This window comes from Alosa sapidissima, chromosome 9 (genome assembly GCF_018492685.1).
Source record: "Alosa sapidissima isolate fAloSap1 chromosome 9, fAloSap1.pri, whole genome shotgun sequence".
In the NCBI taxonomy this organism is placed as follows: domain Eukaryota; kingdom Metazoa; phylum Chordata; class Actinopteri; order Clupeiformes; family Clupeidae; genus Alosa; species Alosa sapidissima.
Window position 1 is genome coordinate 8,492,736 of NC_055965.1, and position 17,049 is coordinate 8,509,784.

Sequence of the window (17,049 nt, forward strand, 5' to 3'; positions counted from 1 at the left end):
CAAAAACAATTGCTACCAACAAGTGTGAACATCAACAGAAGTGACGTTACCCCGAAATCGCTGATACAACCTTTAATGTCTACGCTGTTTCTTGCCACTTTCATTCCTCTTCTTGTATCTTTCTTTTTGCACTTAAGACTCTAATTACTATTTTTGCATGTTTCTATTGATTATTTCTATTTAACTTACTCTGGGAAGTTGGGCTGGCTCTGAGTCTACACATTTCATTACTGGTATTGATGTAACATCTTCTATTGAGTATATGACAATACACTTGTAAGTAATTGCATGAAAACATTTTTTTTATTATTAAAAAAAAAAAATGTGTTTTTGCTAAAAATCGGCCCAAACAATTACACAATGTAGCTTTTAAAACCTTTACCTTTATTTTAGTTTTTCTGTTAGTTTTTTTGCTCAACATGAACTGATTACGTCACAAGTCACGTCATAGCTGGTCAGCTTAAGACACAGGTCTAAAACTCTTTAGAACTATATACAGATTTTCCAGACATCTATTGGAGAAATTAACGGAAAATTTACTTCTGGAAAGTAAGCCCTCGTGGAAGGTGGGTGGGACTGAACGCTATACTCTGACGATGAGATGAACAGATGGTATTTCTGTCCTTTCTCTCTGTCAGGGTTTGTGGACTGCACTGTAGATCTCACCATTATCATCAGCTCTGCAAACACACAACAGAACACAGTCTGAGAAAAAAGAAATACGGATAGATTGTGATGGAACCCTAGCCTAGCATCTGCTGCCAGGGCTAGTCTAGCGACTCTCCGTTGGCTTGTGAGCTCCAGAAATCGAAACTTAATCAGGCCATTGAAATCGTGTATAGAGTCGTTAGGTGGGCTTAACATAATGATTGATGGCAGAGTTGCAACGGTTTGGCTTGAATTCCCTGCTACTTGAAAACAAATAAGATGGATGTTGCTGCTGTCGAACAGTGTGACACGAGTTAAGCTTTTATTATGTTGGCAAACGTTTGAACTAGCCAACTAGCTCCGCTGGTGGGAAACGCATGGGACTCATAGCGCTGCCGCTGCCGCTGAATTTGAAAGACAACTGATTATCCCGCCCCTCGGACTAAGCACTGCGAACGGTGAGTGTCCAGACCCTACATTTTAATGTGGGTCTGGCTCGCCAGGCTAATGGAACCCAGCAACACAGGTCCACCTTCTGCTAAGCATGAAAGGGGGATGACTGCACATTAAGTCTAACATTGTGCTTGTTTAGACTAATCATTCTAATCATGAGCATCTAACTGGCCCTGTCAATTATGCAGCAAGATTTATTGTAATAATCTGAAAGGCCCACCTGGTGGCAGCACTCCCTGTGAGGAGCTGAACTGAAGTGTAGACAATGTTGTTGTCCAGTGCGGATGTTGGAGCCATGTTAACAGTGGAATTTAGAGGCACTTCCTGTGTTTTGGAGAGATTGATCTGAACACTGGCATACTTAATGTCATCTTGATCACATGAGGTCGCTCTCTGTGTGGGGTCAGAGGTCGTGGCTCTTGCTGTGATGGTGCTGTACATGGGACCTGAGTCACTCTGATCAGAAAATAAATGATTACATAATGTGACAGATGTGTCCTATGTATAGATATAGATATGATTACAACAGTTAAGCTCCAATGTCCTCACCTGTGTGTTAACATTTGTGGCCCTTGTAATACTTTCAGCATTCTTCTTTCTAATTTGTAGGCAGGACAGTCATATGCATGTTTAGGTAATGATAGGTAAAAATATATTATGTCATATTTAGTAGAAATATGCTGTAAGCATTATATATGTCACGCCTGGATTGCCAGTAAATTATCTCAGAGGAAGGAAACTTGGTTGCATCACCTCAAGTGCACAATTCCAAGTATTAGCAGGATGGCAAGAATGATGAATGTGGTGACAATGGCTGGCAGGAGGACATCAGCATCTAAAGAGACATTTTTATGAGGGAAAATGAAATACATTTTAATGAAGCAAAATGATCAACTGTGTTGAAAGATACTTCACAAGAGCAGCTGACTGATATAGCATAGTCATGTCTTAGTAAAGTAAACTGCAGAATTGTAGCAGTAACAACCTCTTAGTGGTCACAAAGACATTTTAGTATTTCCACAACCCACATAAACACTAACCTGTTTGGACAGTGACTTCAGTAGAAATCTGAGAGCCTTCTTCATTCTGTGCTTCACAGTAGTAAAGTCCACTGGTATTAGAGGTCAGATTGAAGCTGATACTCTCCCCTGTGCCCCTAACAAGAGATTCAGCTCCACTCTTCATGTACCAGGTGTAGGTGTGCACTGGTGGGTTGGCATCACTGCTGCAGGTCAGAATCACTACACTGTCCTCCTCTATTGTACTAGAGGCAGTGATGGACACGAGGACATTCTTTGGCTTGTCTGTTACGAAATATATCCAGGTTATGGGATTGATGTATTTATTTTTTTAATGAATAAAGCAGGCATGGGAAACAGTATAAGAAAAGACGTAGAGTACACTCTTGTCATAGTCACCAGTGTCTGTAATCTGAATCATGTCTGTGTTAAAGGAGAAGTCTGTGATTCTAATTCAGCTAATCCCTTATGATCGTTTAGTTATCTATTCACATACAGCCCTGGCTCTGTAAAGCCACATATATATCTCTTTACATTTATTTGTTACCATTTCGTTGTGGCTTTTGCTGAGAAACAAATAGTTTGCAACACACACTGAACTTGAATCAAACATTCTTTAGAACACAGCTGATAAACCGTCTGCCTTCACTTTTAAATGAAAATCCGTTGCCATTGACAGCGGTCATTATTTCAGAGGTCCTTAGATGAAAATAAGGATCCGTAGAACTTTGGGAAATCCCATTCAAGTCAATGGAGGAGCCGTATAATAAGCAATGTTAATGTAATTCAGTGATTGCAAGCGAAAGACAGCTAACAAAAATACTTTCAACTTTCAACTACCAGTGCTTTTTCAAAGTTCTCAATGTCTCGTTTTAAATGTCAGGGCCATCGGAAGTCTACCAATGAAGTGTGGAGATACATTGAGCCTCGTAAATGGGTGTAAAACAGTGATTTATTTGCATGGCTAGCCCGATGCCGAAGCACCACTACTGAAAAAGCTGTTGGTAGCATCGGCTAACTAGCGCCAGATTTTGGAGTGCAGGGGAAAAGTCGAGATGGGCTATGAGACATACGTTCACACTCGGTATCATGTTTCAATACACTTTAGGTCAATATCACACCGGAATTCTCCTTTAAGTGGGATTGAATTCAGGAATGTTTACTTACATCGGACATCAAGAGAGACAGCTATTGAAGAGAGACTCTCGTCTCCTTTAACAGCACAGGAGTAATTGCCTGCATCCTCACTGCTGACTGGGTTTAGTTGCAGCTTGTTGTTTCTGGTTGTATGTTTGTAGGTCACAGGCTGTCCATTCTTGTACCAGATGAAGGTGGGGTCGTTACTCAGAGTACAGGTAGTATTACAGGTGAGGGTGACTTTGTCCCCCTCTTTCACTGTATCAAGAGGTGCCCACACCTGCAGATCTACAAAATACACTATGCAATAAAATGATGTACAGTCTGTAGGCAATGTAGACTTTAAATTATTAAACTTCATTAAACTTCAGTAAAATAGTATAGTAAATAGAGTAGGTCACACCCCAGCACTGTTTATCTGGAACACCTACAGTATAATCACACACACCAAAACCCACATCAATGAGAAAAGATACAGACTGAATGCACATATTATTTTTTATTAAGATTGTTTATTAGATCTTGATAACATTTTGGATTAAACTTTTTGAATGTCATTCCTGCTGTCTGACTCTTTCTGGTAGAACTGAAGATGTTCTAATGTACTGTAAGACCCTGAAGGTGAATGTCATGCTCTGAGTCTTTGTGATAAGAACTGAAAAGAAGTTCAAATGTAAATCACTGTAGGTGAGCTGTACTCACACACTGCTGGGGAGCGTAGAGCTTCATGACCTCTCACTGCACAGGAGTAACTGGCCACTTCATAGACTAGTATGGAGGCTGTGGTTCTGTCTTGTAGAATCTGTCCAGTCTTGTACCAGACATACTGAAGTTCAGGGTGCAAACTGCAGGAGGAGCTGCAGGTCACCTCAGTCTGATTCTGTTTGTGTGCAGCCGCTTCCTCTACTGTCAGATCTATTCATGGTCAGGCATGAGTGAGATATAGGAAGTTGACCACATTAAGTTATCAACCATAAATACTGATAAAATGAAAATAATGTTTAACCCCATAATTACCTGTAACAGACACTGTAATCCCAGGTTTGCTTGTCATCCAAGTCAAGTGTAAGACTGTATAAAAGCGAAACTGATAAACACCAGAGTCTCCATCTGAAAGTGTGTCAATGTTCAGACTGCAGTCAGGATAATTAGAGTGACTGTGTTTTATGACTCTACCACTCTTCTCTTCATACCACTGTCCTCCCAGATACGTGTCTCCATTAGAATACTGGTATGTGCAGGGCAGGACCACTGATGCTCCTTTAAGACCACAGACATGTGTAGAGGAGTAGGTCACACTCCATTCACTCTGCACCCCTGAAACACAATCAAAACAAATGCTGTGGAGATGAGATAAATATGCACAACACACATAATCAAACTGAACTTGACTGGATTTTGTTAATTCAACAGGAAGCAAAAAATACACAATATATTTTCTGTATGAATCTCAAAATGCATACATACACGTATATATCCCCAAGGGGATAGTAATAAAGTATCTATCTATCTATCTATCTATCGAAACTCTGCATCATACCTGTTAGACCCAGGAGAAAATGCACCAAAAATACCTTCATGCCTTTTAAAAGCATATCTTGTTCTGTCTGCAAAAGAGTATAATCCAGTCAACCATTATGATGTTATTTTGCTGGTGCAAGAATAGAAAAGGCAATTTAGCAATAAATGATGAGTTGAAGACTCTCATTGAATGTTGTGCCTTTAACTGGTTCCTCCTATCCATGGGTAAGTGAACTGACAGTCTTTAGATGTCATACCACAAGTAGAAGAAAGAACTAACAGAAATGAGGTGGCTTTGTCAGTTCTGCAAAACACACCATGTCAAAAATACATCATATCACATCACACCACAGACAACATGAAAGTTTTAATCACAACGATGTTCTATTTCAGCTACAGCTGGTTTAGATAAAGTGTAGGTACACTATGACCTACCTACAGAGAGAAAGGTGTAGGTACACTATGACCTAACTACAGAGAGAAAGACAGGAAAAGTGCAAGTTGGTGGTTCTGGCCTTGCAAAGTGCAGTGCTATGGGCAATGTCAACATGTAGTGTTTTTTTTATGATTACACAGTATGTGCATTAATTTAGCAGACACCTTTATCTAAAGGAACTTCATACTACATGGTGACATAACTTAATCAAATGAACCAAAAGTCTTCTTTTTTCACAGTAATGTAAAATGTGAGTAAAATGCTACGTTAATGGGGAGTTAGTGCACTGCACAGTAATTTTAAATTCTACACAGGGACTTTACGCTAGAACTTCCTGTTTAAGAAACTAGTTAATTGGCCAAACAGAGATCAAATATTTTCATGACTTGTAACTTTCCAAGACTATGCCTACATGTTCTGACAGATATTGCAGTACTTGTAGAATACTTGCAGAGTACAGACTCAATACTGTATCTAATATGATGCTCTTGTGGAAGAAAAGCTACTGTATGTATTTTGAGCTAAAATGTTGATCTGACTGTAATCTAACCATACCCTGGAGTTCTTGTGAGAGCACAATGGAATTGTCTCTGCGAGACACTCTGGCAAAGAGCAATGATGCACGTTACTTTAACCCCAACATTCCGGGAAACCAACTAAACTGATGAAGACAGCGCTGCAATGTTGGAGGACAGTACACATTGGTCGTAGTGTTATCCGATTGCGTCAAAGTCCGAAATCATTCAGAGTAAACATGGTCTAGTGTTATCCAATTGCGTGCAGTGAGATTTTTAAATGCATGCTTGTTGCCGCCATTACATTGTTCTTTGCCAGACCCTTAATCTTTCTAGATTATCAGGGTCTGGATTTTCCTGGCTAATCTAACCAAGCACCAGCTCGCAAATTGCTTGAGTCTGTATGAGGTTGTGCATAAATAAAGTTAGCTAATTCTTTCCTAGTCAAGGAGGATAATAGTGTCAGTATTAATACCATCGTCTCTGTGTCTAATACCTTGTTTCCTTGTACCCTAATTCTTTCCTAGCCAAGCAGGATAATAGCGTCAGTATTAATACCATCATCTCTGTGTCCAATACCTTGTTTCTGAATTGCGGTGAGAGTAGACTCCCCCTGGATAGGACAACTAGTTCATTACACGTTAACCCCAGTACCAGATGGGTGACTGACACAATGCACATGAAATGTCTCGTCCAAGGGCACAATGGACAACATTGAGTGACTCTGGGATTTGAATTGGTATCCCTCCTACACACACTGCATAATAACAGAGAAATACAGACCACAAGGGCAAGTCCTACTCACTCTGGGCCCACATCTGTCTCGAGTTATGACTTCATTTAAAAACTCAGTATTAAAGCTTCTGGAATCATTACTCACTCTCTGCATTCTGACAGAGAACCAGAACCTTCCCTCCTAGGTGCTCTTCAAGACATCAGAAATTGCTCTTACAATGTTATGCACTACATATAAAGATGCATACAATGGAAACAGTAACTGTAAGATTATACCATCATCTCACCGTGATTATGGTCTTCATTCCAGCTATGGATGTTTGGTTAAGTAAATAAGTCCACAAAGCATGCAGCATGAACTGTCTTCTGTCAGTGTATAGGCTGAGTGAAGTACATGTTCTCAAAATAAACATCTTGTTAAAATAAACAGTTGAGTCTTCTGATATTTCACTTCCTTGGCGCCTTTTCGTTCTTCCTCATTTTCCTGTCGAGAGGTGCACAGTATGTCTCAGTCATGTTAGGGGAGAGCGGCTGGTAAACTTTGACTGTCTTTAACTTCTCATGTTGGCTGTATCTATTGTTGGCTCTATGTTAGTTTTGTCCACAGCTTAACACCTTAGACCAAGACTGCTTTCGTGTTGTGTTTCTGATACTCTGGATGTACATGTGTATCAATGGTGTAATCGTACAACTTATATTTGGTATTGCACCTTAATAGGTCATTTTAGTCATTAGACACATTTTATTGGCAAAAAATGGTCATTAGATACCATGTCTGACATTTACCTGATAACTTGCACAGTTTTTAAACTGGTTTTTATTTAAAGGATAAATCCGGCGATTTTTCACATAGGTCTCCATTTCTTCAGCTACCGCACTACACTCTGGGGGCATGAACATAGGGGTTGACAAACATGCCCCCAGAGTGTAGCGCTGTAGCTGCCTGATTGGGCCTCATTCACCAATATCTTCCGAAGAATTGTCTTAAATGTGTTCATAAGAAAGTTCTACGAAAAGTCTTAAGCAGAATTACGAAGGTGTTCTTAAACCTCAGAATCGTTCGCAGTTTCATTCTTATCATGCTGAATCCCATTCCTTCTAAAGTTGACAGGGCGTGTCAATTATTCTTAATTAACATAGGTAAACACCCTGTCAATCCCCATAAAAGGGTATGATACTGCAGGGCCATGTGCACACAAATTGAGGCAGAGGCACCTGCTTTCATTTGTACCGTATATTATACACTACATGAGCAAGACAATTTGATTACCCTATATGACACATGCTTTGAAGTGAAAGCACTGCAGGAATTGAATAGTAAATGAGTTTTTATATTTAGTAGTTAGTATAAAAAGTGAAAAGGTGTTATTTGCTGTGTTTATATATTTTAAAATACCTTAATGCTTTGTAAAATAGTGGAATTCATTTTTTTGAAAATAATTATATTTTCATTCAAAAATATCATACATGATAAAATATATAGTTGTCATTTAAATTCCATTATATTTTACATCTGCAGATACTGTATGATGAAAATGCAATAGCCATTTATTTTGCACAAACAAGTCAATTCCCAAATGTGCGTAAGAGTGCTCTTGAGTGTTCGTAGATTCTCTTCTTACCTACAGTAAGAACAAGAAAACATTGGTGAATACCATAATCTTCGTAAAAACTGCGTAAGTGGGTTTTAAGAACACATTTCTTCATAAGAATGGTTGGAGAATGAGGCCCATTGTTATTAAGTGCGGATGAGTGGTATTAGCAAAGTCCTTTTAGGCAAGTTCCCCCACTCCGTGGCCATCTTGCAACACACTTTGGGCAGTTATCGGACAGCTATTTTGGACACACTGCGCGTGTGCAAGGCTTCACCCCCTTCACAAAGCAGATCATAGCTGCACAATGCCAAATTATAATAGGAAACCCTTCATTTGGAAACTTTAAAGACATTTAGCACTGATAATAAGACTAATGAATACTGAAAAAGAATGTGCACAGCCTGTACTGTAGATGTTTGCTCTGCTCTGATGCTCTGGGTATCTCAACTCTGCTGTTTCCCAGGCCTGTCAGGGTTTGTGGACTGCACTGCAGATTACACCATCATCGTCAGCTCTGGAAACATTACTTCCAACATTATACTTGTCTGTACAACTGGTGTTCAGACAGTCCTAATCATGAGCACCTAAACAAGGCCCGCATAGCCTGTCGATTAGGCAGCAAGATTTGTTGTAATGAGCAGAAATGCCCACCTGGTGGCAGCACTCCCTGTGAGGAGCTGAACTGAAGTGTAGACAGTGTTGTTGTCCAGTGTGGATGTTCGAAGCGTGTTAACAGTGGAGTATAGAGGCACTTCCTGTGTTTTTGAGTGATTGATCTGAACACTGGCATACTGAACGTCGTCTTGATCACATGAGGTCACTCTCTGTGTGGGGTCAGAGGTCGTGGCTCTTGCTATGATGGCGCTGTACACAACACTCAAGTCATTCTGATCAGAAAATAAATGATTACATAATTACATTATTATCAGTGATGCAGGGGATCTAGACTCCCAGGGATATTTAAACTGACAGATGTGTTCTATGTGTGATAGAGGTATGATCACAACAGTTAAGCTCCAACTTCCTCACCTGTATGTTTGTGGGTCTTCTGTCTGTAGTACGTTCAAAATTCTTCTTACTGATTTGTAGGCAGGACAGTCATATGCATGTTTAGTTAATGATACAGTAGTAACATTATGTCATATAGAAATAAGCAATGTACATGTCATGCTTGGATTGGCATTGAATTATCTCTGAGATATTTTTGTTTGGTAAACTTGGTTGCATCACCTCAAGTGCACAATTCCAAGTATCAGCAGGACGGCGAGAATGATGAATGTGGTGACAATGGCTGGCAGGAGGACATCAGCATCTAAAGAGACATTTTCATGAGGGAAATGAAATACATTTTAATGAAGCAAAATGAGTCAACTGTGTTGAGAGATACTTCACAATGGCTAGAAATAGCATTCTAGCATAGACATGTCTGCAGAATTGTAGTAACAACCTCCGAAGACATTTTACTAATTCCACAGACCACATAAACACTAACCTGTTTGGACAGTGACTTCAGTAGAAATCTGAGAGCCTTCTTCATTTTGTGCCTCACAGTAGTAAAGTCCACTGGTATCAGAGGTCACATTGAAGCTGATACTCTCCCCTGTGCCCCTAACAAGAGATTCAGCTCCACTCTTCATGTACCAGGTGTAGGTGTGCACTGGTGGGTTGGCATCACTGCTGCAGGTCAGAGTCACTACACTGGCCTCCTCTGTTGTACTAGAGGCAGTGATGGACACGAGGACATTCTTTGGCTTGTCTGTTACGAAATATATCCAGGTTATGGGATTGATGTATTTATTTTTTTAATGAATAAAGCAGGCATGGGAAACAGTATAAGAAAAGACGTAGAGTACATGCTTGTCATAGTCACCAGTGTCTGTAATCTGAATCATGTCTGTGTTAAAGGAGAAGTCTGTGATTCTAATTCAGCTAATCCCTTATGATCGTTTAGTTATCTATTCACATACAGCCCTGGCTCTGTAAAGCCACATATATATCTCTTTACATTTATTTGTTACCATTTCGTTGTGGCTTTTGCTGAGAAACAAATAGTTTGCAACACACACTGAACTTGAATCAAACATTCTTTAGAACACAGCTGATAAACCGTCTGCCTTCACTTTTAAATGAAAATCCGTTGCCATTGACAGCGGTCATTATTTCAGAGGTCCTTAGACGAAAATAAGGATCTGTAGAACTTTGGGAAATCCCATTCAAGTCAATGGAGGAGCCGTATAATAAGCAATGTTAATGTAATTCAGTGATTGCAAGCGAAAGACAGCTAACAAAAATACTTTCATCTTTTGAGGCGACGAGTGAATCACTGTACGGACAGGGCTGAAGGGAAAGAAAAACGTATTGGACCGAGCCCTAAACAACTCCAGCCAATCAATACAGACTCCTTCAGGGGCGGGTGGGGTATAATTTGACTGGTAGTTAAGCTCCAACATCAACAAACTTTCCTCAGAATCACAGACCGCGACTTTAAAGGAGAATTCCGGTGTGATATTGACCTAAAGTGTATTGAAACATGATACCGAGTGTGAACGTATGTCTTATAGCCCATCTCGGCTTGTCCCCTGCACTCCAAAATCTGGCGCTAGTTAGCCGATGCTACCAACAGCTTTTTCAATAGTGGTGCTTCGGCATCGGGCTAGCCATGCAAATAAATCACTGTTTTACACCCATTTACGAGGCTCAATGTATCTCCACACTTCATTGGTAGACTTCCGAGGGCCCTGACATTTAAAACGAGACATTGAGAACTTTGAAAAAGCACTGGTAGTTTACTTTGTACAGACAGTATCTTCACGAAGTTTAGCGTTTGCAGCCATCTTGAATTTAGTCACGATAAGTCGAGCAACGAGTAAGAATGAACAGGTATGATAAAGGATCAGATTCCAAAAATAATTCAGTGGAAATGCATGGATTCCAGTTGCTGCTACTGGAAGAAACTGGAATCCATGCATTTCCACTGAATTATTTTTGGAATCTGATCCCTTATCATACCTGTTCATTCTTACTCGTTGCTCGACTTATCGTGACTAAATTCAAGATGGCTGCAAACGTTAAACTTCGTGAAGATACTGTCTGTATAAATCGTCTTGTAAGTAAACTACCAGTGCTTTTTCAAAGTTCTCAATGTCTCGTTTTAAATGTCAGGGCCCTCGGAAGTCTACCAATGAAGTGTGGAGATACATTGAGCCTCGTAAATGGGTGTAAAACAGTGATTTATTTGCATGGCTAGCCCGATGCCGAAGCACCACTACTGAAAAAGCTGTTGGTAGCATCGGCTAACTAGCGCCAGATTTTGGAGTGCAGGGGACAAGTCGAGATGGGCTATGAGACATACGTTCACACTCGGTATCATGTTTCAATACACTTTAGGTCAATATCACACCGGAATTCTCCTTTAAGTGGGATTGAATTCAGGAATGTTTACTTACATCGGACATCAAGAGAGACAGCTATTGAAGAGAGACTCTCGTCTCCTTTAACAGCACAGGAGTAATTGCCTGCATCCTCACTGCTGACTGGGTTTAGTTGCAGCTTGTTGTTTCTGGTTGTATGTTTGTAGGTCACAGGCTGTCCATTCTTGTACCAGATGAAGGTGGGGTCGTTACTCAGAGTACAGGTAGTATTACAGGTGAGGGTGACTTTGTCCCCCTCTTTCACTGTATCAAGAGGTGCCCACACCTGCAGATCTACAAAATACACTATGCAATAAAATGATGTACAGTCTGTAGGCAATGTAGACTTTAAATTATTAAACTTCATTAAACTTCAGTAAAATGTTACCTGTAACAGAGATGTTGACTCCAGGTAATCCAGAGTAATTCTGTCCTCGTCCTGTTGTAAACCTGAAGGTATATTCTCCAGAGTGACTCTCTCTGATGTGTTCCAGTCTCAGGGTACAACTATTTTCTTTTTCACCAAAATACTTTTCATATTTTTGTTTGTGAAACCAAAACATTTCTTTGATGCGGTCATCTCTTGGGTGCAAGTAAGTGCATGGAATGTCCACTGATGAGCCCATTAATACACAGATATTCTCATCAGAGTAGGTCACACCCCAGCACTGTTTATCTGGAACACCTACAGTATAATCACACACACCAAAACCCACATCAATGAGAAAAGATACAGACTGAATGCACATATTATTGTTTATTAGATCTTGATAACATTTTGGATTAAACTTTTTGAATGTCATTCCTGCTGTCTGACTCTTTCTGGTAGAACTGAAGATGTTCTAATGTACTGTAAGACCCTGAAGGTGAATGTCATGCTCTGAGTCTTTGTGATAAGAACTGAAAAGAAGTTCAAATGTAAATCACTGTAGGTGAGCTGTACTCACACACTGCTGGGGAGCGTAGAGCTTCATGACCTCTCACTGCACAGGAGTAACTGGCCACTTCATAGACTAGTATGGAGGCTGTGGTTCTGTCTTGTAGAATCTGTCCAGTCTTGTACCAGACATACTGAAGTTCAGGGTGCAAACTGCAGGAGGAGCTGCAGGTCACCTCAGTCTGATTCTGTTTGTGTGCAGCCGCTTCCTCTACTGTCAGATCTATTCATGGTCAGGCATGAGTGAGATATAGGAAGTTGACCACATTAAGTTATCAACCATAAATACTGATAAAATGAAAATAATGTTTAACCCCATAATTACCTGTAACAGACACTGTAATCCCAGGTTTGCTTGTCATCCAAGTCAAGTGTAAGACTGTATAAAAGCGAAACTGATAAACACCAGAGTCTCCATCTGAAAGTGTGTCAATGTTCAGACTGCAGTCAGGATAATTAGAGTGACTGTGTTTTATGACTCTACCACTCTTCTCTTCATACCACTCTCCTCCCAGATACGCCCCTTCATTAGAATACTGGTATGTGCAGGGCAGGACCACTGATGCTCCTTTAAGACCACAGACATGTGTAGAGGAGTAGGTCACACTCCATTCACTCTGCACCCCTGAAACACAATCAAAACAAATGCTGTGGAGATGAGATAAATATGCACAACACACATAATCAAACTGAACTTGACTGGATTTTGTTAATTCAACAGGAAGCAAAAAATACACAATATATTTTCTGTATGAATCGCAAAATGCATACATACACGTATATATCCCCAAGGGGATAGTAATAAAGTATCTATCTATCTATCTATCTATCTATCGAAACTCTGCATCATACCTGTTAGACCCAGGAGAAAATGCACCAAAAATACCTTCATGCCTTTTAAAAGCATATCTTGTTCTGTCTGCAAAAGAGTATAATCCAGTCAACCATTATGATGTTATTTTGCTGGTGCAAGAATAGAAAAGGCAATTTAGCAATAAATGATGAGTTGAAGACTCTCATTGAATGTTGTGCCTTTAACTGGTTCCTCCTATCCATGGGTAAGTGAACTGACAGTCTTTAGATGTCATACCACAAGTAGAAGAAAGAACTAACAGAAATGAGGTGGCTTTGTCAGTTCTGCAAAACACACCATGTCAAAAATACATCATATCACATCACACCACAGACAACATGAAAGTTTTAATCACAACGATGTTCTATTTCAGCTACAGCTGGTTTAGATAAAGTGTAGGTACACTATGACCTACCTACAGAGAGAAAGGTGTAGGTACACTATGACCTAACTACAGAGAGAAAGACAGGAAAAGTGCAAGTTGGTGGTTCTGGCCTTGCAAAGTGCAGTGCTATGGGCAATGTCAACATGTAGTGTTTTTTTTATGATTACACAGTATGTGCATTAATTTAGCAGACACCTTTATCTAAAGGAACTTCATACTACATGGTGACATAACTTAATCAAATGAACCAAAAGTCTTCTTTTTTCACAGTAATGTAAAATGTGAGTAAAATGCTACGTTAATGGGGAGTTAGTGCACTGCACAGTAATTTTAAATTCTACACAGGGACTTTACGCTAGAACTTCCTGTTTAAGAAACTAGTTAATTGGCCAATCAGAGATCAAATATTTTCATGACTTGTAACTTTCCAAGACTATGCCTACATGTTCTGACAGATATTGCAGTACTTGTAGAATACTTGCAGAGTACAGACTCAATACTGTATCTAATATGATGCTCTTGTGGAAGAAAAGCTACTGTATGTATTTTGAGCTAAAATGTTGATCTGACTGTAATCTAACCATACCCTGGAGTTCTTGTGAGAGCACAATGGAATTGTCTCTGCGAGACACTCTGGCAAAGAGCAATGATGCACGTTACTTTAACCCCAACATTCCGGGAAACCAACTAAACTGATGAAGACAGCGCTGCAATGTTGGAGGACAGTACACATTGGTCGTAGTGTTATCCGATTGCGTCAAAGTCCGAAATCATTCAGAGTAAACATGGTCTAGTGTTATCCAATTGCGTGCAGTGAGATTTTTAAATGCATGCTTGTTGCCGCCATTACATTGTTCTTTGCCAGACCCTTAATCTTTCTAGATTATCAGGGTCTGGATTTTCCTGGCTAATCTAACCAAGCACCAGCTCGCAAATTGCTTGAGTCTGTATGAGGTTGTGCATAAATAAAGTTAGCTAATTCTTTCCTAGTCAAGGAGGATAATAGTGTCAGTATTAATACCATCGTCTCTGTGTCTAATACCTTGTTTCCTTGTACCCTAATTCTTTCCTAGCCAAGCAGGATAATAGTGTCAGTATTAATACCATCATCTCTGTGTCCAATACCTTGTTTCTGAATTGCGGTGAGAGTAGACTCCCCCTGGATAGGACAACTAGTTCATTACACGTTAACCCCAGTACCAGATGGGTGACTGACACAATGCACATGAAATGTCTCGTCCAAGGGCACAATGGACAACATTGAGTGACTCTGGGATTTGAATTGGTATCCCTCCTACACACACTGCATAATAACAGAGAAATACAGACCACAAGGGCAAGTCCTACTCACTCTGGGCCCACATCTGTCTTGTGTTATGACTTAATTTAAAAACTCAGTATTAAAGCTTCTGGAATCATTACTCACTCTCTGCATTCTGACAGAGAACCAGAACCTTCCCTCCTAGGTGCTCTTCAAGACATCAGAAATTGCTCTTACAATGTTATGCACTACATATAAAGATGCATGCAATGGAAACAGTAACTGTAAGATTATACCATCATCTCACCGTGATTATGGTCTTCATTCCAGCTATGGATGTTTGGTTAAGTAAATAAGTCCACAAAGCATGCAGCATGAACTGTCTTCTGTCAGTGTATAGGCTGAGTGAAGTACATGTTCTCAAAATAAACATCTTGTTAAAATAAACAGTTGAGTCTTCTGATATTTCACTTCCTTGGCGCCTTTTCGTTCTTCCTCATTTTCCTGTCGAGAGGTGCACAGTATGTCTCAGTCATGTTAGGGGAGAGCGGCTGGTAAACTTTGACTGTCTTTAACTTCTCATGTTGGCTGTATCTATTGTTGGCTCTATGTTAGTTTTGTCCACAGCTTAACACCTTAGACCAAGACTGCTTTCGTGTTGTGTTTCTGATACTCTGGATGTACATGTGTATCAATGGTGTAATCGTATAACTTATATTTGGTATTGCACCTTAATAGGTAATTTTAGTCATTAGACACATTTTATTGGCAAAAAATGGTCATTAGATACCATGTCTGACATTTACCTGATAACTTGCACAGTTTTTAAACAATAAACAGTGGTTTTTATTTAAAGGATAAATCCGGCGATTTTTCACATAGGTCTCCATTTCTTCAGCTACCGCACTACACTCTGGGGGCATGAACATAGGGGTTGACAAACATGCCCCCAGAGTGTAGCGCTGTAGCTGCCTGATTGGGCCTCATTCACCAATATCTTCCGAAGAATTGTCTTAAATGTGTTCATAAGAAAGTTCTACGAAAAGTCTTAAGCAGAATTACGAAGGTGTTCTTAAACCTCAGAATCGTTCGCAGTTTCATTCTTATCATGCTGAATCCCATTCCTTCTAAAGTTGACAGGGCGTGTCAATTATTCTTAATTAACATAGGTAAACACCCTGTCAATCCCCATAAAAGGGTATGACACTGCAGGGCCATGTGCACACAAATTGAGGCAGAGGCACCTGCTTTCATTTGTACCGTATATTATACACTACATGAGCAAGACAATTTGATTACCCTATATGACACATGCTTTGAAGTGAAAGCACTGCAGGAATTGAATAGTAAATGAGTTTTTATATTTAGTAGTTAGTATAAAAAGTGAAAAGGTGTTATTTGCTGTGTTTATATATTTTAAAATACCTTAATGCTTTGTAAAATAGTGGAATTCATTTTTTTGAAAATAATTATATTTTCATTCAAAAATATCATAAATGATAAAATATATAGTTGTCATTTAAATTTCATTATATTTTACATCTGCAGATACTGTATGATGAAAATGCAATAGCCATTTATTTTGCACAAACAAGTCAATTCCCAAATGTGCGTAAGAGTGCTCTTGAGTGTTCGTAGATTCTCTTCTTACCTACAGTAAGAACAAGAAAACATTGGTGAATACCATAATCTTCGTAAAAACTGCCTAAGTGGGTTTTAAGAACACATTTCTTCATAAGAATGGTTGGAGAATGAGGCCCATTGTTATTAAAGGAGAATTCCGGTGTGATATTGACCTAAAGTGTATCGAAACATGATACCGAGTGTGAACGTATGTCTCATAGCCCATCTCGGCTTGTCCCCTGCACTCCAAAATCTGGCGCTAGTTAGCCGATGCTACCAACATCTTTTTCAATAGTGGTGCTTCGGCATCGGGCTAGCCATGCAAATAAATCACTGTTTTACACCCATTTACGAGGCTCAATGTATCTCCACACTTCATTGGTAGACTTCCGAGGGCCCTGACATTTAAAACGAGACATTGAGAACTTTGAAAAAGCACTGGTAGTTTACTTACAAGACGATTTCTACAGACAGTATCTTCACGAAGTTTAGCGTTTGCAGCCATCTTGAATTCAGTCACG

General features: G+C 39.7%; 1 protein-coding gene across 3 annotated transcripts; it reads right to left on the reverse strand.

The window, feature by feature from the left end:
• Positions 1–322: 322 nt before the first annotated feature.
• Positions 323–16,100, reverse strand: LOC121719280 (B-cell receptor CD22-like). 3 transcript variants are annotated; one of them, XM_042104759.1, is made up of 12 exons: positions 15,213–16,100; positions 13,675–13,710; positions 13,259–13,325; positions 12,732–13,031; positions 12,417–12,629; positions 11,858–12,154; positions 11,506–11,763; positions 9,552–9,815; positions 9,290–9,371; positions 9,089–9,137; positions 8,711–8,946; positions 8,446–8,573 (listed from the first exon to the last, which is right to left on the reverse strand). In XM_042104759.1, the coding sequence occupies exons 3-12, from the start codon at positions 13,311–13,313 to the stop codon at positions 8,528–8,530; spliced, it is 1,800 nt and encodes a 599-aa protein (XP_041960693.1). In that variant the 5' UTR covers positions 13,314–13,325; positions 13,675–13,710; positions 15,213–16,100; the 3' UTR covers positions 8,446–8,527. The 3 variants fall into 3 exon arrangements, with proteins under 3 accessions (XP_041960692.1, XP_041960693.1, XP_041960691.1); XM_042104758.1 differs by lacking the exons at positions 8,446–8,573; positions 8,711–8,946; positions 9,089–9,137; positions 13,675–13,710 and adding exons at positions 323–680; positions 1,322–1,557; positions 1,651–1,699; XM_042104757.1 differs by lacking the exon at positions 13,675–13,710.
• Between the last annotated feature and the right edge of the window lie 949 nt (positions 16,101–17,049).

Bases quoted from the DNA above. Each gene is read 5' to 3' on its own strand.
- LOC121719280 (XM_042104758.1), bottom strand. From the start codon at position 15,338: ATGTTTATTTTGAGAACATGTACTTCACTCAGCCTATACACTGACAGA. The intron at 1,700-9,289 runs GTGATGCAACCA...CCTACAAATTAG, and splicing joins CTTGGAATTGTGCACTTGAG to AAAGAAGAATGCTGAAAGTA. The intron at 681-1,321 runs GTGGGCCTTTCA...GTGTGTTTGCAG, and splicing joins ACAGGGAGTGCTGCCACCAG to AGCTGATGATAATGGTGAGA.